Source organism: Microcaecilia unicolor, chromosome 13 (assembly GCF_901765095.1).
Source record: "Microcaecilia unicolor chromosome 13, aMicUni1.1, whole genome shotgun sequence".
Lineage (NCBI taxonomy): Eukaryota > Metazoa > Chordata > Amphibia > Gymnophiona > Siphonopidae > Microcaecilia > Microcaecilia unicolor.
In genome coordinates, this window is record NC_044043.1 from 30708567 (window position 1) to 30734997 (window position 26431).

The following is a 26431-nucleotide window of genomic DNA, read 5'->3' on the forward strand; positions in this document are numbered from 1 at the left end:
TCCTTCTACTGATGTTTTTATGACAATACATATGTTCTGCAAAACAGTGCTCTTCAGGCACTTTAGAATGCGTCACACCTCTGATTTTTTAATGGAATTCCGTCTCTGTATCCTTGGGTAGGAGCTGCTGCTACCACTCAGGCTACATCAAAAGATGAAAAGTCAGGTATATCCCTTACTCTCTGTAGTACCTGCTCTTCCTAGGGGATGCTACTGACCTTGACAATCAGCCAATTAGTCATAAACATCTAGAAACAACCAGTATAACCCTGCTCTCCCTTGTCTTTCAGTCCTATCTTATTTCTCTGCCAATCCTCTCTTTTCAGTTTATTCAGAGAAGAGTTTTGCTATGTATGGAGTCTCTACTCTGCTGCAGCAGCGTGTGCCACTTTTCAAACACAGAAATTCATTCAGTCCGACTCCTTTCTAACTGTACCTGAACTCTGATGTGCTATTTGTTTTTTTTTTTTTTGGGGGGGGGTCATCCTTACTCTTTCTTTCTTTCTTTTTTACTCTCAAGCCTACAGCTTCCTAAAATACCACCATTATCCTCACAACCTGAAGGAAACAAACACAGTGAAGTTTCAGTTTCTTAATGATATCAGCCTTGGAATTTGGAAAGAATGAGGCAGGGATATGCTTGCTTGGCTGCTTGTTAAAGAGTTTTATGTTCCACAGTGGATCTGCTATGTCTAGCCAAGCTAACAAATTCTCCTGAGCCATAGACCATTATGGTGCAGAAAACAAATAGAAACATGAGAAAAATGTAAGCAGATAAAGACCATATGTCCTATCTAGTCTGCCCACCCATGTCATCTACCCATGTCATCTACTTCCCTTGGCGATCCTATGTAAAGGCCATTCCACAAATTCACCACCCTTTCCATGAAGAATTATTTCCTCAGGTTACTTCTGAGTCTGTCCCCTTTCACCTTCATCCTATGCCCCCTCGTTCCAAAGCTTCCTTTCCATTGAAAGAGACTCGCCTCCTGTGCATTTATGCCGTGTAGGTATTTAAATGTCTATCATATCTCCCCTCTCCTGCCTTTCTTTAAAAAATATATACACACTGAAAGTCTGTCCCCATAAGCTTTATGACAAAGACCACTGACCATTTTAGTAGCTGCCCTCTGGACCAACTCCATCCTGTTTATATGGAAATGAAATTATTTTTTGCTCATTCTGAACCTGCATCGATTCAATTCATTTCAAAGATAGCACCTGAAAATGCCCTCAATCATCATGTTTTTACCATTCATTTTCAAATGAATGCACATCCCTACTGAGCTTAAATCTGCAAAATTTTCCACTGGCACTTCACCAGACAGGTCATCTGCTGGCATTATAGTAACAAATAGCATTACCTCATAAATAGTTCTGAATGTGCTCAAAGATAAATTTACCTAACTATATTTGCTTGCCTGTCCCTAACGGACCAATCTCAATAGCCTAACCTGGATGTAGGAAGCTGAAAACCAGAACCTACCAAGTTTTCAGACATCAGATTCGAGCATCAAGAAATGGCACCATTATCACCCAACCTTGCTGACTGCAATAAACTAATATATTTATCTTTACATGTATATAGTGACAATGCAGCAGTGAAAAGCTAAAGAATAAGAGACATCCAAAATGAGTAAGTTACTTACCAAGCAACATTTGTAGTATATAAAATATAAGTCCGAAGACACTGTTTGGCTGATTCATTGCACTGTCCTTCCCAAAGATGGAACCCAACAGACCAAATCCTCGACCCCATCTGTAAAAGAGAAAAAAAAATAAAAATGTGAGAAACCTTGTTTTTCGTAGTAAGAATTTCATCCCCCAGCCAGCTAAGTCTTCACACTCCTTTCAGACACAAACTAAAGTTTGTATCAGAACTCTATCTGTGGAATTCATATCGGTAAGCCCAGCAACTCACTGTCACCACCAACATATTTCCAAGATCAGACATTTTTGTTAGAACTAAATACTGCAGAAGGAAAGCACTTCAGATCCAGTAACAAAACAACCAATACATTGTTTTCCTGGTCCTAGCTCAAATTGAAACAAATATTCTGTGAGAAATGATTTAACATAAAAAAAAAACTCCTCTAAGTTCAAGTGCTGTAGCAGAAAGACAATGCGAGTCTGGCTAGCTCCTGAGCCCTGGTTCCATTATATAACCATTTTTTTTAATGCCTTTGGTGCTCCTACATTACAAAGACTGGTTGCCATACGTGCATGGACAAAGTTATACAACATGGGAGTGGCGAGATGTCGTCTAAAGCGGGGAAGAAGCCCCGAGAGAGTTTACGCCAGTCTGAAGGTAAGATGGCGACCCTACTCCCAGCACCAATATCGGCGATCACGGAGATAGCTTTGGCAGATATTATAAGTGCAGTCACCGGTGAATTAGGACCCCAATTTGAGACACTATCAGGACAAATTTTGCACTTGGAAATTTTACTTACTGAAACACAGTTGCATACCACAGAATTAGAGGCAAGAGTGTCAGCCCTTGAAGACACAAGACACGTGTAGTCGGCAGATCTGGAAGCTCTGAAATCTCATTTACAACAACATTCAGCCAAATTAGATGAAAAATCGTTTAAGATGGGGTAACTTGCGGTTTAGGTTTCCCTGATATCATAGCAGACTCCCAACTCCTTACTGTTTTGGAGGAATGGTTGGCAGCTGAATTCCCGATGAGGGAAAGCATCAGGCCTATTGGGTTGGAGTGGGCACATTGCATTGGCCAGAGAGGTTCTAGAGATTTGAGGTCAAGTGGTGATCATGAAATTGCATAATTATGCGCGCAAAGCTGAAATCCTGCGACAATATAAAACAAAATCAGATTCCTTGCAATATGACAGAGCTCCTATCAAGATTTTTCAAGACTATTCGCCTATGCTTACAGAGAAACGGAAGCAGTACTACCCGATTGTGAAGAATTGGCGGTCAAACATGTTCGCTTTTTATTCTTATACCCAATGTTACTAAAAGTGTTTCATGATGGGCATTGGAAGGTTCTAGACAATTGTGGCTGCCCAAATACTTTGCCTTCGACCGGGGTCGATGCTACCTTAGTATGACTTATTACTTAGGCACCTGGTGCACTGCACTCTTGCTTACTTTAAAGTATAATGTTTATTGTTAGCATTCTTTCTTTTTAGGGGACCGGGGCTCAGGGGGGCATCATGAACGGGCCCGGTCGACGTTCCTGTTTTAACAGGGATGTGTGGCATATATATTGTTTCTGGGGGAGGAGAGAGATGGGAGGGGGAGAAGGGGATAGTCATTGCTCCTACAGATTGTGAACAGATTCTTTACTGTAATACCTTGGTCTCGTGTATGGCTGTGATTGTACTTGGGGACTGTGGGACATACTGAGCACTGGTGGTGTGTGGGTGTCTATACCTTCCCAGGTGGATGCTGGGACACCTGGGGTGGGGGTTAATATCATGGATGCTTGCTCACATACAGTGGTGGTAGTTTGGAGTGGGTGATGATCTCTAATTTTGCTCTTTTGGAATGTTTCGGGGATATCCTCCCCGATTAACAGAGCTAAAATTCTGACCCTTCTGCAGGACCACCATATAGATCAAATTACGTGTTTGCAAGAAACCAGGCTCACTGATGCTGAGCATCTTACTGTGGGTTGGGGAGGTTTATTTTTCTTTTTTTTTTTACTTTAAAGTTTTTATTGAGAGCTTAACAAGCATAACACCTCAAAATACTGAACACGTATTACATTCCTCGTTGAACAATATACCTCCAAAGTCAACATTTACATGTATAAGTGCATAGTTCTCTTTTTTCAACCTACCCACTCTCCATTTTTATCCCCCCCACCTCCCTACCTTGATCTGTACCTTCCCCTCCCCCCTCCCTCCCATTCCCACCCAAACTAATTCCCTTCCCTTCCCCTGAACATAATAACTTAAACTTTACATTTCACCCAGTATGTTATCCAAATGTACCCACTCTTCAGCATCTAATTTTAATCGCCCCAGTCTGCGATCTGTTAATTTCTCCATCTCGGCCACTATTTTAATTTTTGCTGCCCATTGCTGTCTGGTCGGTCCCAATTTCGATTTCCAATGAAAGGCTATAAGGGTCTTCGCTGCTGCCAGACTTATGCGGTTTACTCGTCTATGCCATTTCAAACCCCTTCTATTCCCTCCCCCCAGAAGGCACCATTTAGGATCACAGGGGAAATCAACCTTCAGTGCTTTAGTGAGAGAGCTTGCAACATCTGACCAAAAAGTTTGCAGAACAGTACATGACCACCATATATGCCAATACGTTCCCACTGCTTTTCCACAACGCCAACACTGATCATTGGCGTCAGGATACATCTTTTTCACACGGTCAGGTGTGTAGTACCATCTGCTTAATACTTTGTATGCATTTTCTTTAATCAATACACATATTGACGCCTTATTCACCTCCCTGCATATAGATTTCCATTCAGTCACACTCAGCTCACTCCCTAAATCTCGCTCCCACTCCTTCATATATGGAAATTTAATGAATTCCTCCCCCCCGGAGATGGCGATAAAACAGAGTTATACCTTTCCCCCTTTTGCTCACAAAACTCCATGTGTCTTCAAAGGTCTCCGCCTTCTCCATTGCAGGACTACCCCATCCCTGCTTACCGACAAAGTGTTTAACCTGCAAGTAGGCAAACATATCTGTCTGTGTTAGTCCTTATGTTTCCTGTAGTTCCTCAAAGGGTCTAATTTCCCCTGAATCTAATAAATCACTAAATTTGACCAATCCCCTGCGTGCCCACCCTGCAAATCCCCTACCCTGTCTTCCCGCCTGAAAGCTGGGCTCCTGAGTAATTAATGCATTGGTGGATAATATTCTCGTTCCTCTTAATTTATCCCTTTGTGACCCCCATGTCTTTAACAAATGAATGATGAATGGATTCCCCGTTATAAGTTTATAAGTTTTAGTGGGTATGGAAGCCCATAACACTCCCTTTAAAGAATATCCCTTCACAAAATGCTGTTCCAACCTTGTCAATGCTGTCTCGTCACCCCTATTCCACTCAGTCATAAATTTTAATTGGGCCGCCTCGTAATACCACTGTAAATTGGGAATACCTCTACCCCCTAGGTCCACTGCTCTCCACATGATCTTCCTGGAAAGTCTGGCCCCCTTCCCTCCCCAAATGAACCTGAATATTTCAGATTGTAATCTACATATCTCTCCCTTCGGGACTAAGATTGGCAAGGTCTGAAAGAAGAATAATAGCCGAGGGAGCAGATTCATTTTTATTGCTGCTATCCTGCCCCACCATGACAGCCAGCCATGCTTCCATTTACTTAGATCTCTCCGTATTTCTCTAAACAGCGGGATATAATTCAATAAGTATAATTGAGACAAATCCCTCGGAATCTGAATTCCAAAATACCGAAAATGCCCTGTCGCTTTTTTAAATGAGTAAGACTCCAGCAATCTATTTACCTCGCTGTCTGAGAGAGTTATCCCCATCAATTCGGATTTATCGTAATTAACTCTAAAGCCAGACATCCCCCCGTATCTTTCCAATTCCCGTTTAATAATAGGTAATGTCAATAGTGGATACCCAACATAAAACAAGACGTCATCTGCAAATAACGCTATTTTATGCTCTGCACCCCCCATCCTCACCCCTTTAATATCTGCTAGATTTTGTACCCGCTGTGCCAGGGGTTCAATGGAGATCGCAAACAATAATGGGGAGAGAGGGCAACCTTGCCGTGTCCCCCTCTGAATCATGAACTGTCCTGTGTAACCCCCATTCACTTTTATTCTGGCTACCGGTGATTCATAGAGGCACTGTAACCATCTCACAAATCTCTCCCCAAATCCCATTTCGCTCAACACCTCCCATAAATAGTTCCACTCCACCCTGTCGAATGCCTTCTCGGCATCCGTTGTCAAAAAAGCCAGCGGCTCTTTACTTTGTTGAGTCCCCCACAGGATATGTAATGATCTCCTTATATTATCTACCACCTGTCTCTTGGGCACGAAACCAGATTGGTCTTCATTTATCAAACACGGCAGCACTATCCCCAGCCTATTGGCCATTATTTTGGCTAGAATCTTTATATCCACGTTTATCAGGGATATCGGTCTGTATGAGCCGCACACTCCTGGATCACGCCCCGGCTTTAACAGAACCGATATCCCCGCCTCGTGCATACTTGGTGGGAAAGATCCGCCTGTCAAACCACCGTTGCCCACTCTGCACAGAACAGGCACCAGTTCCTTGGAAAAAACCTTATAAAATTTTGCCGTGTACCCGTCTAGTCCCGGAGCCTTCCCCCCTTTTAAATTTTTAATTACTTCAAACACTTCTTTATGATTTATGGGTTGCTCTAACATCTCCCTTTGTGATCCTGATAACTGCTGGAGTCCCAACTCCTGCAAATATTGTTGTATTTCCCCTCTTGAAACCTCCGCCCCTCTCGCATACAAAGTCGTGTAGTATTGCACAAATTGGTCACATATTGCCCTATCACTGTACAAAGGGTTCCCTCCCCGTCCCTTAATCATTGATATTGTACTTTTAACCTGACGTTGCTTAAGGCAGCGGGCTAGCATAGTACCCGATTTATTACTAAATTCAAAGAATTTCTGTTGCATAAGATGTCTTCGAAATTCCATTTTTCCCACCTGCATTTTTTGTAATTCGACCCTACATTCCATTAAACTTTGTAAAACCTCTAGATTCCTTCCCTCCTGATGTTCCGCCTCTAGTTGTGCTAATCGTTCTCTAATCTCCAATTCCCTAGATTCATGCTCCCGCTTCCGGATTGCTCCATTTTTGATGAGGCGTCCCCTTATAACCACTTTAAGGGCATCCCATAAGCTCCCATCAGACACCTCCCCCGTATCATTAAATTCCATATATTCTTTTATAGCCCCCCTGATCTCTGTACAGATCTTATCATCCCCTATTAATGATTCATTCAACCTCCAAAAGGTAGATTTCCTTTCTTGCCCTAATTCCGAGAACGTGACCCAAACCGGGGCATGATCAGAAGCATGAATGCTCTCTACTTCTGTTTCTCCTATCCTTTCCCATAGGGAGCGGCTAACCCAAAGCATATCAATTCTTGTGTAGGTCTGTTGTGCGTGTGAGTAGAATGAAAATGTTCGTTGCCTAGGATGTTGCAGCCTCCAGGCATCAAGGAGATCTAATTCCTTGACTAAAGCCTTTAGCTTACTTCTATGTGGTTGGAGATTATCTCCTTCTCCCTTGGAATGGTCCAGCCCTGCCCAGGTCATATTAAAATCCCCTCCCATAATTACCCTGCCTGCTGCGAACTGTGTTAATTCTTCTCGAAGAGATTCAAAAAATTGGCCCTGCCCTGTGTTGGGAGCATATAGATTTATAATTGTTACAGTCTGATTATATAGTTTCCCTTTTATCGCCAAGCATCTCCCCTGTGTCTCTGTGTACATATCTTCCATGTGAAATGATACCCCTTCCCTAATATATGTAGCCAGACCCCCCATCTTGCCTCCCCGTGGGTCTGCCAATGCATAATAGTTTCCAAAATTCTTATGTTGCAGCAACCTTTGATCTTTCTTTTGTATGTGTGTTTCCTGGAGCATAATAACATCCCACTTTAAACGCCTGAGTTCATTAAAAATAATACTTCTTTTCCCTGGGTTGTTTAAACCATTAACATTCCACGTACCCATCCTAACCCCCTCCCCCCTCCCCCCTTCCCTTTCTTCAACCGGCCTCCCTCCCGTCCTGCCAGTTAGGTCTTGAAGGAAGTGTGTCAACTACCGGGTGCCACTGTGTTCCCTCTTATCTCATTCAATCTCACCCATTCAAACATCCACCCTTCATGTGCTCACCCCTTCCACAACATTTCCTGTAATTGAGTCCTAACAGTCCCTTAGCCACTTCAACATCTCATTCCCCCCCCCCCCCATTTTTTCCATTACAGTCAATTCTGATCTTCTTGTGCTGGGCTAACTGTGTTGGGTAATGATGTTCATCTCCTGCCTCTTCCAACTGTCATCCATCCCGATTTCGACCTGGTCCCGGAGCCTGAAGTCTCTCCTTTCGGCCTCTGTCCCTCTGCCGGCAGGTCTTTACACCCCAAGTCCAGCAGGGCTTTCCACGCTCCCTCCGTGGTCTGGCATTTTTTGGATTGATTGCCCATTGTGAATTACAGACCAAATGGGTACAGCCATCTGTACCTTAAACCCTTCTGCTGCAGATAGGTTGTAACCGTCTTAAAGTCTCTTCTTCTTATCAAAGTCGCCTGCGCCAAATCTTGAAAAACTTTAACGCTACAGTTCTTCCATGCTATGTCCCCCATGTCTCTTGCTTTTTTCCAAATCAATTCCTTTACTTGAAACTCATGAAAACAGACTATGATGTCTCTAGGTGCATCTCCTCTCCGAGGGCCAAGACTTCTGTGCGCCCTATCCAGCTGCACAGTCTCCAATCTATGCTCTGATTGGGAATTCTCCCCCGAATTTGAGATGAATGCACACAATTCCTGAATTACTTTCATACAGTCTCTAAATTGATCCTCCTCAGGGATCCCTTTGAATCTTAAATTACCTCTCCGCGATCTGTTCTCAAGATCTTCCATCTTTAGTTCTAGCTCCAGTCTGACTCGTTTTTCCTCTTTGAGGGTAGCTTGCACAGTTTGTAGCTCCTCTCCCATTGCCTCTATGTTTTCCTCATTTAGGGCCACTCTGTTTCCAATCTCTTGAATTTCTACTCGCAATTCAGCAACTGCCGCTTGAATTTCTTTTTTTGAGGTTACAACCTCCGTCTTCAGTTCCTGGAACCATTTTGCAACGTCCCTCTTAGTGAGCTCCATTTCGCTCTCCGAGCGCTCTTCGTGCTCCAGCTCCGAGTCCGAGACATCCGCCGCCATTTTGGCTCCGCACTTCCCCGCTGTTTTTTCTAGCGCCGCTTCCGCCTCTGTTTTTTCCGCTCTGAAATGGTATTTCTCCAGCTTCTTTCGGGTCGTCATGCTGCCGGACCTTCGCTGCCTCTTCGGCAATGCGACTTTCCTAAATTTCTCAGGTGAGATCTTATTTAGTATCGAAGCACCTCCAGAGCTTCTCTTTCATGCGGCCATCTCCCAGTGATGACGTCACTTCTCGGAGGTTTATTTTTCATCTGCTTACCAGAAGAAGGGCGGGGTGGTTGTTCTTGTGTGAAAAAAATCTGTAAAGATACACAGGGACGCTATTTGTTATTGCAAATACCATCTGGTGGGCAGATATTTCACTTGCTTATGGTTTATGCTCCAAATGTTTATGACCACTCCTTTTTTCTTGACTTGCCAGAGTGGGCAGTTTGGATTTATTTCATCCTTTAATATTGGTGGGAGATGAGCTAGACCATTCAGGTGCCCGTGCAGCCCCAGAAGAGTGCAGCGAGATACAGGGGATTAGCTTTCTGTGCTCCTCTCTAGATTTGATTGATCCCCAATGACTTTTTCATCTGTCTGAAAGGGATTATATTCACTTTTCCTGTGCCCATGATACATGGTTTGGTAATAACTATATTTTGGTCTTGAGATCTCTGTTTTATGCAGTTGGCGGGGCAGAGATTGGTCCTCAGGAAATGTCAGATCATGCAATCGTGACAATGACTTTGGTTCTGGGCTCTCTGACGTCCTCTCCAGATAACTGGCGCTTCCCTGCTTATTTATATGAAGACCCAGAGTTCTAGACCTATCTCTCTGAGAAATGGCAAGCGTACGAGACCTTTAACTCCCAGCATGTTGATAAACCACCACTTTTTTGGTCAACGGCTAAGGTAGTAGCATGTAAAAAACGGATAGCTTAGGGTATACTACATTTTGAGCATAAACTACGGCAAAGAAGACATATGTTCAGGTGCCCACACAGGCCCTCTCATGAGGCCTTTATGACCATGCAAATTGCTCTTAATTTAATGATTCATGAGTGGACAAAAGACGTCACTTTTCAGGAAATTTTAAGTATTTCAAATTTGGAAATAGGCTATGGAAATTATTAGCTCAAATTACAACAGCTCACTATGGCTCTCAGTATATTCCGGTAATACACTCCCCACGGACCAAGTTCTCACTAAGAATGCATATATAGCTAATAGATTTTTTTCATTATTTTAAGGCATTTTATACAGCTACTGATGACCATTCAGGACCTCAATTACAGGAATATCTGGAGGACTTGTGCCTCCCTAGATTGTCTCCTTAACAAAAAGAGGGTCTTCTTCTCCCATTGCAGGCTAAACAAATACAATTCTATACTGGGCATTTGAAGCATCATTCTGCACCAGAGCCAGATGGCTTGTCATCGGAATTCTATACTAGCGCCTCAGATTATTGCTCCTTTGCATGCCTATTATATTGGGGCGTTTAGAAGAAGCCATTTTCCACCCTACGCTAATTAAGCACAGATTTCCTTAATCCCTAAATCTGGTAAACTGAGCACACACTGTGAATCCTATAGGCCCATCTTGCTACTGAATGTAGATATAAAAATTCTAGCCCAAGTATTGGCTACTAGGTTATCACATTTATTGCCTACTTTAGCAGGGCATCGTTTCAAGCCGTCATTCAATAGTTAATGTGCGTAAGGTGCTGCTGGCAATGTCATGCGCAGAGATGGGAGATCACAAGTATGTTAGTTTGACTAGACACTGAAAAAGTGTTTGAACAAGTTCAATGGTAATACATGTTTGAAGTGCTGAAGTATGTAGGTACTTCTGGATGGTTTTATGAAGCTGTGCAGTTGCTATAGGCATTGACAATACTACTACTACTTGACATTTCTAAAGCGCTACTAAGGTTACGCAGCGCTGTACAATTTAACATAGAAGGACAGTCCCTGCTCAAAGGAGCTTACAATCGCGGCAGTTCTGGTTAATGGAAGACAAACAAGTAGATTTCCTATTGAGCTAGGCACCCAACAGGGTTGCCCCTTATCCCCCTTATTTGTATTGTATTTGGAAACCTATTAGTTACATTGCAGATGGATCCAGATATCAGGGGTCTTCTAATAGGCAAGGATAATCTTAAAGTTCTAGCATATGCAGATGACTTGTTGTTAACCTTGTCAGACCCTGCTAATTCCCTACCCAGAGTGCACAGTGTGATCTCTGAATTTTCTCTGTTTTTTCTTTAAAATTTAACAAAATCTTTGGCCCTTACTTTACAGGCGGAGGTACGTCGCTTGCGGGTGGGTCCTTTCCCATTACAATGGGCCCCAAATTCTCTGACAAATGGTAAAATTAGGTTTCATACCTGATAATTTTCTTTCCATTAATCATAGCTGATCAATCCATAGACTGGTGGGTTGTGTCCATCTACCAGCAGGTGGAGATAGAGAGCAAACTTTTGCCTCCCTATATGTGGTCATGTGCTGCCGGAAACTCCTCAGTATGTCGATATCAAAGCTCCATCCGCAGGACTCAGCACTTAGAGAATTACACCCACAAAGGGACACTCTGCCCAGCTCACCACCGCCGAAACGGGGGAGGGGAATTAACCCAGCTCATCCCCACACAAGTGGGGGAGGGGAATCCGTCCAGCTCATCCCCGCGGAGCGGGGGAGGGACACCACACCCGCCGATGCGGGGGGATCTGGCTTATCCTGCAACCGCAACCGCGGGAGGAGCTGACTGACCCTAACACCGCCGAAGCGGGAAGGGTACAAAGCTGCCCTACAGCCGCACGAAGCGGGAGGGAGTGCCGGCAGAATTTAAATCTCAATCCAGCCCCGTAAAACGGAGGGGAGAGGAATGCAGCAGCTCACTGTAACACAAACTCGTCTCAACTCTTGAAGAATCCAAGTGAAAAAACTTGAACACGAAGTCTTTCTGAAGTAACTGAAGACTAAACTTGAACCTGAAATGCAACCAGAATAAAAAACAGTACAGATATCTGGGAGGGGCTATGGATTGATCAGCTATGATTAATGGAAAGAAAATTATCAGGTATGAAACCTAATTTTACCTTCCATTTCATCATGAGGATCAATCCATAGACTGGTGGGATGTACCGAAGCAGTACTCACCCAGGGCGGGACATAGCAATCCCTGATCGCAACACTGAAGCTCCAAACCGGGCCTCCGCCCGAGCAGCCACAGTCAAGCGGTAATGTCTGGAGAAGGTATGGGCCGACGCCCAAGTTGCCGCCTTGCAAATCTCTTCCAAGGAGACGGACCCGGCCTCTGCCATCGAGGCCGCCTGAGCTCTAGTGGAGTGAGCCTTCAGCTGGATAGGCGGCACCTTCCCCGCGGCCACATAAGCCGCTGCAATGGCTTCCTTGACCCATCTTGCCACTGTAGCTTAGTAGCCTGCAGACCCTTACGAGGACCTGCAAACAGGACAAACAGATGATCCGATTTCCGGAAATCATTGGTCACTTCCAAGTATCTGATGATGACCCGTCTCACATCCAGATATTTGAGAGCAGAATACTCTTCTGGGTAGTCCTCCCTACGAAAGGAAGGGAGACAGAGCTGCTGACTCACATGGAAGCGAGAAACAATCTTGGGTAGGAAGGAAGGCACTGTGCGAATAGTCACTCCTGCCTCAGTGAACTGCAGAAAAGGCTCTCGACAAGAGAGCGCCTGGAGCTCGGAAACTCTTCTGGCTGAAGTGATAGCCACCAAAAAGACTGCTTTCAACGTCAGGTCTTTCAGAGATGCCCTCGACAAGCGTTCAAAAGGCGGCTTTTGCAAGGCTCTTAGCACCAGGTTGAGATTCCACGCAGGCACCACTGAGTGCAGAGGAGGGCGCAGGTGATTAACTCCCTTGAGGAACCGCACCACATCTGGCTGCGAAGCCAGGGAAGCACCCTTCAGGCGGCCCCTGAAGCAAGCCAGGGCCGCTACCTGGACTTTCAGGGAACTGAGCGACAGGCCTTTCTCCAGACCTTCTTGCAGGAACGCCAGCACTGAAGAAATTGGAGCAGTAAATGGAGAAAGTGAACCTGCTTCACACCACGCTGCAAAGGTACGCCAAACCCTGGCGTAAGCAGTAGAAGTAGAGCGCTTCCTCGCTCTCAGCAGAGTGGCGATGACCTTGTCTGAGAAGCCTTTCTTCCTCAGACTCTGCCGCTCAATAGCCAGGCCATAAGACCAAAGGGGGAGGGATCCTCCATCACCACGGGACCCTGATGTAACAGGCCCTGCTCCACTGGCAGTCGCAGAGGTTCGTCCACTGAGAGCCTGATCAAGTCCGCATACCAGGGACGTCTGGGCCAATCCGGACCCACCAGGATTATCCAGCCCGGATGCTTTGCCACCCGGTCTAGCACCCTGCCCAACATGGGCCAGGGCGGGAACACATAGAGAAGCTCTTGTGTCGGCCACTGTTGGAGAAGAGCATCTACTCCCAGGGATCGAGGGTCCCGTCCTCTGCTGAAAAAGCGCAGCACTTGGCAATTGGCCGATGACGCCATCAGATCTAGGCTCGGCTGGCCCCAGCGCCTCGTGATGCCCAAGAACGCCTGAGCAGATAGCTGCCACTCTCCGGGCTCCAAGGTATGGCGACTGAGAAAGTCCGCCTTGACATTCAAGACTCCGGCAATGTGGGCCGCTGACAGCTGTTCCAGGTTCGCTTCCGCCCACTGGCATAGATTCATGGCCTCCTTGGCTAGAGGGGCGCTCTTGGTACCTCCCTGGCGGTTGACATAGGCCACAGCCGTGGCATTGTCCGACAGGACCCGTACTGGCTTCAACGCCAATACCTGGATGAACTCCAAAAGCGCCAACCGAATGGCTCTGAGTTCCAGGAGGTTGATAGACCACTTTGCCTCTGCAGGAGACCAGAGCCCCTGCGCTGTCCTTCCCAAGCAGTGGGCTCCCCAGCCCGACAAAGAGGCGTCCGTCGTGACGACAATCCACTCCGGGGTCACCAGAGGCATTCCTGCAGACAACTTGTCTGTCTGCGTCCACCAGCTCAGCGCCTTGCGCACTGCTGGGTCCAAGGGAAGGCGCACAGCATAATCCTCCGACATCGGAGTCCAGCGCTGCAGCAGAGAGTGTTGTAGTGGTCTCATATGAGCCCTGGCCCAGGGCACTACTTCCATCGTGGCCGTCATAGAGCCCAACAGCTGCACATAGTCCCAAGCCCGAAGGGGAGAGGCTACTAGGAACTGGTCCACCTGAGCCTGAAGCTTGACAATCCGATTGTCTGGCAGGAACACTTTGCCCACTTGGGTGTCGAATCGAACTCCCAGATACTCCAGGGACTGAGTTGGGCACAGCTGGCTTTTCTCCCAGTTGATGATCCACCCCAGGGAGCTCAAAAGAGCAACCACCCGGTTCACAGCTTTGCCGCACTCTGCATAAGAGGGGGCTCGGATCAACCAGTCGTCCAGATAAGGATGGACTTGTACTCCTTCCTTCCTCAGGAAGGCCGCGATGACCACCATTACTTTGGAGAAGGTCCGCGGAGCAGTAGCCAACCCAAACGGGAGGGCTCTGAACTGGAAGTGTCGGCCCAGTACTGCAAAACGCAGAAAGCGTTGATGAGGAGGCCAGATGGGAATATGCAAGTACGCTTCCTTGATGTCCAAGGATGCCAGGTACTCCCCTGCCTTCACTGCCGCTATAACAGAGCGGAGAGTCTCCATGCGAAAGTGCCGAACTTTCAAGGCCCGATTGACCCCTTTGAGGTCGAGGATAGGCCGTACAGAACCTCCTTTCTTTGGCACCACAAAGTAAATGGAGTAACGTCCCTTGCCAAGCTGATTTTTTGGCACCGGAACGACCGCACCCAGGCGGATCAGATTGTTCAAGGTCTGATGCACTGCCACAGCTTTGACCGGAGACTTGCAGGGAGAGAGAACGAACCCGTCTCTTAAGGGTCGGCAGAACTCTAGCTTGTAGCCGTCTCTGATGACTTCCAGCACCCAAGCGTCTGAAGTTATTGTGGTCCACTCGCCCAGAAACGAGGACAGCCGTCCTCCAATCTGCACTGGGGCGTGGACCAAGGCCCCGTCATTGGGTACGAGACCCTGGGGGAGGACCGGAGGGAGCACCTCCGGGACGGCGGTCTCTGCGAAAGGAATGCTGCTTGGGGGAGAAGTTCCTCTTGAAAGAAGAGGAGGCAGAATAGCCCGACCTGCCCGGGCGGTACCGACGGGCTTCCTGAAACCGTCCTCTGGAGGTACCGGGGCGAGTACTAGCCCGAGCCCTGACCTCTGGTAACTTCTTGCCCTTAGACGTGCCGAGATCGGTCACGATTTTGTCCAGCTCGACCCCAAAGAGCAGCTTGCCTTTAAAAGGCAACTTAGCCAGGCGGGACTTAGAGGCGTGGTCCGCAGACCAATGTTTCAGCCAAAGCCAGCGCCGCGCAGAGACTGTCTGAGCCATGCCCTTAGCTGAGGCTCTCAAGACATCATACAGCAAGTCTGCCAAATAGGCTAAGCCCGATTCCAGGGCCGGCCAATCAGCCCTCAAGGAAAGATCCGAGGGGGAAGCCCGCTGCACCATAGTCAGGCATGCCCTGGCCACATAGGAGCCGCAAATTGAGGCCTGCAAATTTAAAGCAGCCGCCTCAAAGGACGACCTTAAAGCCGCCTCCAATCTTCTGTCTTGGGCGTCCTTTAGGGCCGTGCCACCTTCCACTGGCAACGCCGTTTTCTTAGTCACCGCAGTGATTAAAGAATCACGGTAGGCCACAGAAAGGCCTCACGTTCACCTTCAGGCAAAGGATATAGGCGGGACATAGCCCTAGCCACTTTAAGGCTCGCTTCCGGGACATCCCATTGAGCCGAAATTAAGGTGTGCATGGCATCATGCACGTGGAAGGTTCTGGGCGGGCGTTTCGTCCCCAGCATAATGGCAGAGCCAACAGGGGCTGAGGGAGAGACGTCCTCCGGAGAGGAAATCTTCAAAATGCCCATGGCCTGCACTAACAGGTTGGGCAACTCCTCTGAGCTAAAGAGCCGCGCTGCAGAGGGGTCATCCGCTCCATCCGAGCGGGGATCCGTCTCCTCCAAGGAGTCCGCAAAGGACCGTTGGGAGAACTCAGATACGCTGCCCTCATCTACATCGGAGGAGACAAAGTCCTCCACGGCCTGGGAATCAACCCGAGGGCGTTTACTTCTGTGAACCTCAACCTCTTTACCAGACGAGGGAGTAGGGGCAGCGTTTTGCATAAGGAAGGCCTGATGCAGCAGCAAAATAAACTCGGTGGAGAAACCCCCCAGACTGTGCACTTCCGCAGCCTGGGCAACAGCCCTAGACGCACCCTCAACCGGCGCTCGCAAGAGCGGGGGAGAAACATGCTGCGCATCCAAAATGGCGTCCGGCGCGACACTCCGCGAAGGAGCCGCGCGGGAAGAGCGGCGCTTAACTTTAGCCGCTTTGGTGCCGTCGCCCAAATTAAGGGCGTTCATGGCATTAATGTCTCCAACCTCAAGGGCGGCCCAAGAAGAAGCCGTCCGAGCCGCGTGGCCGGCCAAGATGGCGGAGGCGAGGAGCGGGGGATGGGCGTTTATGGCGGGAAAAGCCGCCACGCCGAATGAAGGACCGGGACATTCATCGGCCACAAAACTGTCACCCAACAAGGGCGAATCAGGCTTTAAGACCCCCGCATCCCCTCTAGAAGCGCTCAAGCGATCCGGGGAGCGACTCCTTACGCCCTCGCCCTCCGACGCCATAAGCCACGTGGAGATAAATCGGGGATCCCCTGCCCGCTATAAAAAGGTAAAAATTACCTGCTTTCCGCTCCGAGCTGTAACGACCTGGTGTCCCAGTGAGTAGCTGCAATGAACGTTTAAATAAACGTCGAAATAAACGCCTTTAAAGACGTTCAAAAATGTTTGTTTTTTTTTTTTTTTTACGGAGCCAGCGGGAGGGGGGAGAAAAGGAGGGACCTGGCACCACCAGGTTTGCACTTGCTCAAAAGAGCCCTCAACCCCAGGCACTCAACAAAACCTAAAAATTAGGCTTGGAGGCCTAGCCAGAGCTGCTGCTGTGTGTGACCACCACCTGCTCAGATAGAGAACATACTGAGGAGTTTCCGGCAGCACATGACCACATATAGGGAGGCAAAAGTTTGCTCTCTATCTCCACCTGCTGGTAGATGGACACAACCCACCAGTCTATGGATTGATCAGCATGATGAAATGGAACTTGGCATTATTATTCCTCAAGATGCGTACATAAGTACATAAGTACATAAGTAGTGCCATACTGGGAAAGACCAAAGGTCCATCTAGCCCAGCATCCTGTCACCGACAGTGGCCAATCCAGGTCAAGGGCACCTGGCACGCTCCCCAAACGTAAAAACATTCCAGACAAGTTATACCTAAAAATGCGGAATTTTTCCAAGTCCATTTAATAGCGGTCTATGGACTTGTCCTTTAGGAATCTATCTAACCCCTTTTTAAACTCCGTCAAGCTAACCGCCCGTACCACGTTCTCCGGCAACGAATTCCAGAGTCTAATTACACGTTGGGTGAAGAAAAATTTTCTCCGATTCGTTTTAAATTTACCACACTGTAGCTTCAACTCATGCCCTCTAGTCCTAGTATTTTTGGATAGCGTGAACAGTCGCTTCACATCCACCCGATCCATTCCACTCATTATTTTATACACTTCTATCATATCTCCCCTCAGCCGTCTCTTCTCCAAGCTGAAAAGCCCTAGCCTTCTCAGCCTCTCTTCATAGGAAAGTCGTCCCATCCCCACTATCATTTTCGTCGCCCTTCGCTGTACCTTTTCCAATTCTACTATATCTTTTTTGAGATACGGAGACCAGTACTGAACACAATACTCCAGGTGCGGTCGCACCATGGAGCGATACAACGGCATTATAACATCCACACACCTGGACTCCATACCCTTCCTAATAACACCCAACATTCTATTCGCTTTCCTAGCCGCAGCAGCACGTCTTTATTCTTTGAATTTTAATCCTTTAGTAGCATATATATCTCAAATTGCAATTGTGGCAAACTCTGCCTGTGTCTCTCTCTGGCCAGATTGCACTATATAACATGCTTTTAAAACCATGCTGTTTGTATGTTTTGCAGATGTTGCCAGTCTCGCTTTCCTATTCGCACGGTAAAATTCTTGATAGTTTACTGCAGAGGCTTTTATGGAGTGGGAAATGGCCATGTTTACCTATGGCGACAATATATAGACCGCAAGAAAAGGGTGGTGTAGGCCTTTTAAATTTGTGCTTATTTACCTTAGCTAGTTACGAGACTGGGAGACTGGGCGGCTAAATGGCAGATGACGTTTAATGTGAGCAAGTGCAAGGTGATGCATGTGGGAAAAAAGAACCCGAATTATAGCTACGTCATGCAAGGTTCCACGTTAGGAGTTACGGACCAAGAAAGGGATCTGGGTGTCGTCGTCGATAACACACTGAAACCTTCTGCTCAGTGTGCTGCTACGGCTAGGAAAGCGAATAGAATGTTGGGTATTATTAGGAAAGGTATGGAAAACAGGTGTGAGGATGTTATAATGCCGTTGTATCGCTCCATGGTGCGACCGCACCTTGAGTATTGTGTTCAATTCTGGTCGCCGCATCTCAAGAAAGATATAGTAGAATTGGAAAAGGTGCAGCGAAGGGCGACTAAAATGATAGTGGGGATGGGACGACTTCCCTATGAAGAAAGACTAAGGAGGCTAGGGCTATTCAGCTTGGAGAAGAGACAGCTGAGGGGAGACATGATAGAGGTATATAAAATAATGAGTGGAGTGGAACAGGTGGATGTGAAGCGTCTGTTCACGCTTTCCAAAAATACTAGGACTAGGGGGCAGGCGATTAAACTACAGTGTAGTAAATTTAAAACAAATAGGAGAAAATTTTTCTTCACCCAACGTGTAATTAAACTCTGGAATTCATTGTCGGAAAATATGGTGAAGGCGGTTAGCTTAGCAGAGTTTAAAAAGGGGTTGGACGATTTCCTAAAGGACAAGTCCATAAACCACTACTAAACGGACTTGGAAAACTCCAAAATTCCAGGAATAACATGTATAGAATGTTTGTACGTTTGGGAAGCTTGCCAGGTGCCCTTGGCCTGGATTGGCCGCTGTCGTGGAAAAGATGCTGGGCTCGATGGACCCTTGGTCTTTTCCCAGTATGGCATTACTTATGTACTTAGTGAATGTGGCACATCGCGGATTGGTTCAGAGGCACATCCCATTTCTCTGTGCGAGATGCAGGAAGGGAAAATTAGGTTCTTACCTTGGTAATTTTCTTTCCTTTAGTCATAGCAGATGAAGCCATTACGTGTGGGTTGTGTCCATCAACCAGCAGGCGGAGATAGAGAGCACTCAACTTTTCACAGTGCCTCATAGCCAGCCAGCTCCACTGCCTCTTCAGTATTTGAAGCTTCCAAAGCAGTATGGCAAACCGCAATGGGAACAACATGAACTTTCCTCACAGCGAACGATGGCCCCTTAACAAGGGCATGAACTCAAAAGGAGGGAATGAACACATCCTCCTGGAGGGAATAAACTCGTCCTCCTTATTGTATAACTGGAGGGGATACATGCAACCTCCTGGAGGGAATAAACCCATCCTCCAAAACATAAACTGGAGGGAATGGACTCATCCTCCTAAAAGTGAACATGAATCCTGAAGACTGTTTTCCAACTTTCTCCCAAGGCAGGAACTTCAGGAAACAAGAACAGAACCTGAAACAGATTCACAGCATACAGACAATCATACAGGGAGGGCTCATGGCTTCATCTGCTATGACTAAAGGAAAGAAAATTACCAAGGTAAGAACCTAATTGTCCCTTCCTTGTCATCAAGCAGATAAAGCCATTACGTATGGGATGTAACAAAGCAATCCCTATATAGGGTGGGAACAGGTCACACCACGCGCTAGCACTTGTGCTCCAAAACACGCATCCCTCCTAGCAGCCACATCCAGCCTGTAATGTCGGGCAAAAGAGAGCTTAGAAGCCCATGTTGCTGCACTGCATATCTCTTGAAGAGAGAGTGCTCCAGTTTCAGCCCAAGAGGAAGAAATCGCTCTGGTAGAATGTGCCTTAAAGGCTACAGGCGGAGACCGGCAGGCAAGCAGATAAGCTGAAAAGATAGTTTCTTTGAGCCAGCGGACAATAGTGGCTTTAGACGTTGGCGACCCTCTGCGAGGACCTGATAGCAAAACAAACAGATGATCATAGATCCTGAAAGAGATAGAAACTCGCAGATACTGCAGCAGAGTCCTGCGCACATCCAACAGGTGCAACTGCCCAAAAGATTCTGGAAACTCCTCCTTATCAAAGGAGGGCAAGAAAATAGGCTGGTTTAGGTGAAACGCTGAAACCACCTTAGGCATGAAGGAAGGCACGGTCCGAACCGTGACCCCGGACTCTGAAAATTGCAGAAATGGGTCTCTACAGGACAGCGCCTGGAGCTCTGACACCCGTCTCGCCGAAGTAATGGCCACAAGAAAAACAGCCTTTAGTGTCAAATCTTTCTCCGATGCTCGCCAAAGCGACTCAAAAGGAGAAGCCTGCAGGGCCTTCAAAACTAGCCCCAGGTTCCAAGCTGGACAGGGTGCTCGCACGGAAGGCCGGAGCTGAAGCACCCCACTAGGAAACCGTGGATGAGCAGCTAAAGACACACCTTCAACCTTACCACGAAGGGAGGCCAACGCTGCCACTTGCACCCGCAGGGAATTATAGGCCAAGCCTATTTGTACACCATCCTGCAAAAAGTCCAGAATCGGCGAGACAGGAGCCCGCATGGGTGTGATCGCTTCTGAAGCACACCAAGACTCAAACTGGCGCCAAATCCTGGCATAAGCCACGGAAGTGGAACGCTTGCGGGCCTGCAGGAGAGTGGAAATGACTGTGTTTGATTAGCCTTTGTCCCTCCAACTGCGCCCTCTCAATCGCCATGCCATAAGACCAAAGCGGCAGGTGTCCTCCATGGCTACCGGACCCTGTGACAACAGGTTCGGTACCAGAGGTAAAGGAAGGTGAGCCTCCACTAGCATCTGTCGGAGGTCCGCATACCAAGCCCTCCTGGGCCAATCCGAGGCAATGAGGACCACTTCTCCTGGGTGCAGCCGACTCCGCAGGAGCACTCGCCCTATCAAGGGCCATGGAGGGAACACATATAGTAGGCCCGGAGGCCAGGGCTGAGTCAAGGCATCCAACCCTGCCGAGCGAGGATCTCTCTGTCTGCTGAAGAAGCACGGGACTTTGGCATTTGAACTTGTCGCCATAAGATCCATCACGGGCTTGCCCCATTTGGCACATATCTGCAGGAATACTTCGTCTGCTAGTTCCCATTCTGCTGGATCGATCTGATGCCTGCTTAGATAATCGGCTTGCACGTTGCTCTGACCTGCAATGTGAGCTGCCGACAGAAACTGAAGATGCAGCTCGGCCCAGTGGCAAATCTGTTCATCCTGCACGGCCAGTGCTCTGCACAGAGTGCCGCCTTGTCGATTTATGTAAGCCACTGCTGTCGTGTTTTCCGACATCACTCTGACAGCCAATCCTTCCAGGGTCACTTGAAAGGCCAGAAGCGCCTGAAACACCGCTTTCAACTCCAGGCGGTTGATGGACCCACTCCGACTCCTCGGGTGTCCATAGACCCTGGGCATGCTTCTCCTTGCAATGTGCGCCCCAGCCCTTCAGGCTGGCATCTGTTCCCACTAGGCACCAATCGGGGAGCGCCAGCGGCATTCCTCGCCGCAGCATGCTGTCTGAGAGCCACCACTCCATGCTGAGTCGGGCCGCAGGGAGCCAAGAAAGTCTGCATTGATAATCCTGAGAAACTGGAGATCATCTTTGAAGTAGGAAATACTGTAGAGGTCTGAGGTGTGCTCTCACCCAGGGCACCACTTCCAATGTGGCTGTCATCGATCCCAGCAGCTGGACAACGTCCCAAGCTCGCGGGCAGGGCATCCTCAGGAGCAGACGGACCTGATTCTGAAGCTTGCACCGCCTTAGCTCGGGTAGGTATACATAGCCCGAGTCTGTGTCGAACCTGGTCCCCAAATATTCTAGAGATTGCGAGGAGGTCAGGTGACTTTTGGCCATATTGACGACCCAGCCTAGAGATTGAAGTACTGAGACCACTCTGGCTGTAGCTTGATAGCTCTCTGTTACAGAGTCTGCTCTGTTGAGCCAGTCGTCTAGGTACGGGTGAACCCTGATACCTTCTCGCCTGAGCAAAGCAGCTACTACCACCATTACCTTCGAAAAGGTTCGGGGAGCTGTGGCGAAGCCAAAAGGCAAGGCCCGGAACTGGAAATGTTTTCCCAACACCGCAAACCTCAGAAACTTCTGGTGCGGGGGCCAAATTGGTATGTGCAAGTAAGCTTCTTTCAGGTCTAGAGACATGAGAAACTCTCCTGGCTGTACCGCCGCAATGACGGAGCGCAGGGATTCCATGTGGAAATGCCGCACTCTCAGGGACTTGTTTAATTCTTTTAAGTCCAGAATAGGGCGAAAAGACCCTCCTTTTCGCGGCACCACAAAGTAGATGGAGTATCGGCCGTAGCCGTGTTCGGCGGGAGGTACCGGGGACATGGCCCCTAACTGAATCAGACCTTGCAAAGTCTCCTCTACCGCCGCCCGTTTGGCGGCAGAACCGCATCGGGACTCCATAAACACGTCTCTTACTGGGGCGTTGAATTCTATTCTGTAGCCATCTCTGATCAGGTCCAGAACCCACTGATCTGAGGAAATATTGGCCCACTCCTCGGCAAAGACGTCCTCTGATGACAAGAAGCGAGGAGGGGGCCGGCGCATCATCATTGAGAAGGTCGCCCCTGAACTCCAGGCCTAGAGCCGGTGGCTACGGAACGCTTGTCCGAGCGAAAGGAGTTCCTCTGGTGAAAAACGGGCACGAGAAGTGAACCCAGCAGAATGCCCCGGGCGGTACCTTCTAGCTTCACAGAAGCGAGGTCTATAAGAGGAGTGGACCGCCTGGCCCTTGGAGGAAGGCCTCGGCCCATCTTCGGGCAAACACTGGGGTTTAGGATCTCCCAGGCCTTTAACAATTTTTTTTTCCAACTCCTCACCAAATAGGAGAAGGCCTTGAAAGGGCAACTTCACCAACCTTTGCTTAGAGGCCATGTCCGCTGCCCAATGTCTTAGCCAAATAAGACGGCGAGCCGCCACTGCTACTGCCATTTGTTTAGCCGAAGCTCTGACAATATCATAAAGGGCATCAGCCAAAAAGGACAAGGCCGACTCCAGCCGCGGAGCACATCCGAGAAGGGCTCCGTTCCATCTCCGGGCTGTTCCACTGCCTGTTGCAACCACGCCAGGCAGGCTCTAGCAGCATAACAACTGCATGCAGAAGCCCGAACAGTAAGACCTGCAATTTCAAAGGACCGTTTAAGTGCTGCTTCCAGCCTACGGTCTTGTATATCCTTCAGGACAACTCCTCCTTCCATAGGGAGGGTAGTTCTCTTTGTCACCGCAGTGACTAGGGCATCTACTTTAGGCATTACAAAGCGAGCCAAATGCTCCTCACGCAGAGGGTATAATTGCCCCATAGCCCTGGAAACTTTCAAAGGTCCCTCGGGGTCAGCCCACTGAGCGGAAATAAGCTCTTGGATGGAGTCATGCAAAGGAAAGGCTCGAGCAGGCTTTTTGGTACTAGCCATCCTAGGATTCACAGAGGAGGCCGTGCCACTGTCAGGCTCTTCAATAGAAAGGACCTGTAGGGCATCTGAAATAAGCGCTGGCAGCTCATCACGGTGGAAAATCCTCACTGCGGAGGGATCATCCAGATCCTGTGGTAATTCTGCACCTGACTGGCTCCTCAGACCACGAAAGCCTGCCAGAACTCTCCGAATCCTCGCAGCCCGACCCACGGGGGGGGGGGGGGGGGGGGGGGGGGGGGGGGGAGGGGAGAGAAAGGAGGTGCACCACAATCTGAAGGGGAATTAGCCCTTCTACGCTTTTCTTTATGCCAATTATCAGGGAAAATAGCCTCAGCGGGCAGTCCCAGGCCACAATCCACCGGGGGGGGGGGGGGGGGACAATAGAAGGGGCCTCAGACGACCCTTGAGGGAGAGCTCTTTTCAGAATGTATGCTTTATGCAATAACACAAGATCAGAAAAACTCGCCCTGGGCACCCAGATCCCGTCCGGGGCTAGCCGCTCCCTGAATAGCCTCAATTCGAGGTCCCGTCCCCCCCGGGCTCAGGGCTCTCCGTCTCCACGGAGGCCGCACCATGCAGAGAATTCAAAATGGTGTCCGCTGCCAGCTCTGAGCGGGAAGAATCATCGCTCGCCATGCTCGGGCCGGCTCTTACACCTGTACAGCATGATTTACAGAGCCCCGCTGCTGATTTGCGCTTGCCACACCGGGAACAGCGCTTTACATTCTCTGCAGCCATCCCCAAAAACGGCGGGAAAATTCAAAATGGTGGTTTCGCGCCAAAAACGCCCCGATCGCGGGCCCACCCCGGAGGAGTTAGAAAACACTCTTACCTCACCAGACCGAGTATCACAGCTCCGGTCCCATGGAAGAATCAAAGGAAAACCTCTGTTCCATTTTTTTTTTTTTTTTAATGCTGTGAGGAAAGCAGAGGTAATAAGATCTCCGGAGGCTCAGATGAGTGGGAAAGGCAGGGAAAGGCGAACCAATGTGCCTGCATCCACTGAGTGGGAAAGGACAGGGAAAAGCAAGCTAATATGTCCACATCCACGGGGGCATGGGTAAGGCAGGGAAAGGGCTAACCTATGTGCCTTCAAAGTGAAGCTGCTATAGCCTCTAACACCCCGGGCTAACAACTGGCAAGCCAGGAGCCACCCCCAGGCAGATTTCTGATGGAGCTCGAAGAAGCTGCAGCCACCCTGCTTGGGGAGATAGAGAATACTGAAGAGGCAGTGGAGCTGGCTGGCCATGAGGCACTGTGAAAAGTTGAGTGCTCTCTATCTCCCCCTGCTGGTTGATGGACACAACCCATACGTAATGGCTTCATCTGCTTGATGACAAGGAATTGAGTTGTGTAACCCATGGTACTTCAGTTACCTTCTGCATGCTAACTCACTGAATGTGAGATCTCATGCCACTCGGAATTTGTTTTTAGCTCCTCTACGGACTGTTTGGAAAATGGTAGGGAAGATGCTTGCCCGTAATTGCAGGGTTACTCCCTTTTTGCCTCTGACAGATAATGAAGCCTTCCTTTCAGGATTCTCTGGTAGGGCTTTTGCTTCTTGGGTTACACAGGGTGCACAATACCTCTCACATGTGATCACTGAGGCTGGCAGAATTAGACCTTTGGATGATCTACAACAAATATATCATTTATGGACCCAAGCTCATTTCTAATATCATTAGCTGCGGCATTATGTGGCCTCTTTGCTAGCTGAGGTACTTTCTTTCTCTGCTCATGAGGCCTCCACCGAGATCTGCTGGTTAGACACACAGTTAACAGTACCACTGAAATGTTTTCATAAGCAGCTGCGGGAACTGATACCTGAAATTAATTATGCAGCTCAATGGAACGCTGATCTGGGGACATCTTTCTGAAGAACAATTTAAAAGATGTGTGCTAAATAGAGGGGTGGTTACACAGGATGTAGCACATAGTGAGTTGCAATATAAATTTCTTTTGAGATTACATATTTCTCCTCGCACAGCCTTTTTGGCTACGTTTCAACGTGATGTATGTCTAAAGTATCAACAAGATTGGGCTACGTTTGGTCACATGTTTTGTAGCTGTCCGCTGATAATGATTTTTTGGGACTCTATATCAACACGTATATCACCTGTGGAGACACTGTTGGATTCTATTAGCTAATATGTTGTTTGATTCTGTGCGTCTGGTGAGGCCAGTGCCAACGGACTACCTGGGAAGCACTCTATCCTATTAGGGAAGAAATGTATATTACAAAAGTGGTTGGAGAAAGACTCCCCCTACAGCAGGTCAATGGTGCTCATTAATGTTACAACTTGTTGCCATGGAAAGATAAATTTTTTACCGCATTGGACTTGACACTTGGACAATAATTTCAATCACATTGGGAGCCTTTTAGGACCTCCCTCACACCACTAGCCAGTCGTCATTTGCTTAATTAGAGATTGTGTATGAAGTAATCTGGCCATGGACTCGATGTTGAGGAGCAGGAGGGGTGGGGGAGTTTGAGGGACGGGGGTTGTAGGGAACTTGGTTTTCTGTTAAAAATGATTCAATGATTCTGTAGGGTCTTTGTTGCTTTTAATGTACTGTTCTGTTTAAATCAAAAGATGATATAAAACAACCTCTCAAAAAATTCAATTTTTTTTTCTAATATAATGGGATAGAAACAAGCAGCTCTACAGTTTCCCACACAGCCAATTTAATGCAGCCAAGTTAGAGGAATAACTTCTTTTAAAACATTTAAACACTGAGCTTGCTCACTGGCAATGTTGTCATGCAGGTGCTCTCTGGGTCTCCATACATTGGGGTTGGCTAGGGTGAGAGTATTGGTCATGGCTTTAGGGCAATATCTACTGACCAGATTCAGGACCCAAAA

The 26431-nt window shown here is 48.1% G+C and overlaps 1 protein-coding gene and 1 long non-coding RNA gene across 2 annotated transcripts in view; one reads left to right on the top strand and one right to left on the bottom strand.

Moving 5' to 3' along the window:
* The window catches only part of VKORC1L1 (vitamin K epoxide reductase complex subunit 1 like 1), a 119257-nt gene that overhangs the window by 28779 nt on the left and 64047 nt on the right, over window positions 1–26431 (bottom strand). Inside the window, exon 2 of the mRNA XM_030185919.1 lies at window positions 1650–1759. Coding sequence (XP_030041779.1) covers window positions 1650–1759 — 110 coding nt within the window. The remainder of the gene's footprint in view (window positions 1–1649; window positions 1760–26431) is intronic.
* On the top strand, window positions 1683–23166 carry LOC115456685. The gene is made up of 3 exons (XR_003939906.1): window positions 1683–1761; window positions 17016–17025; window positions 23156–23166. It is a non-coding gene; the product is annotated as an uncharacterized LOC115456685 (long non-coding RNA).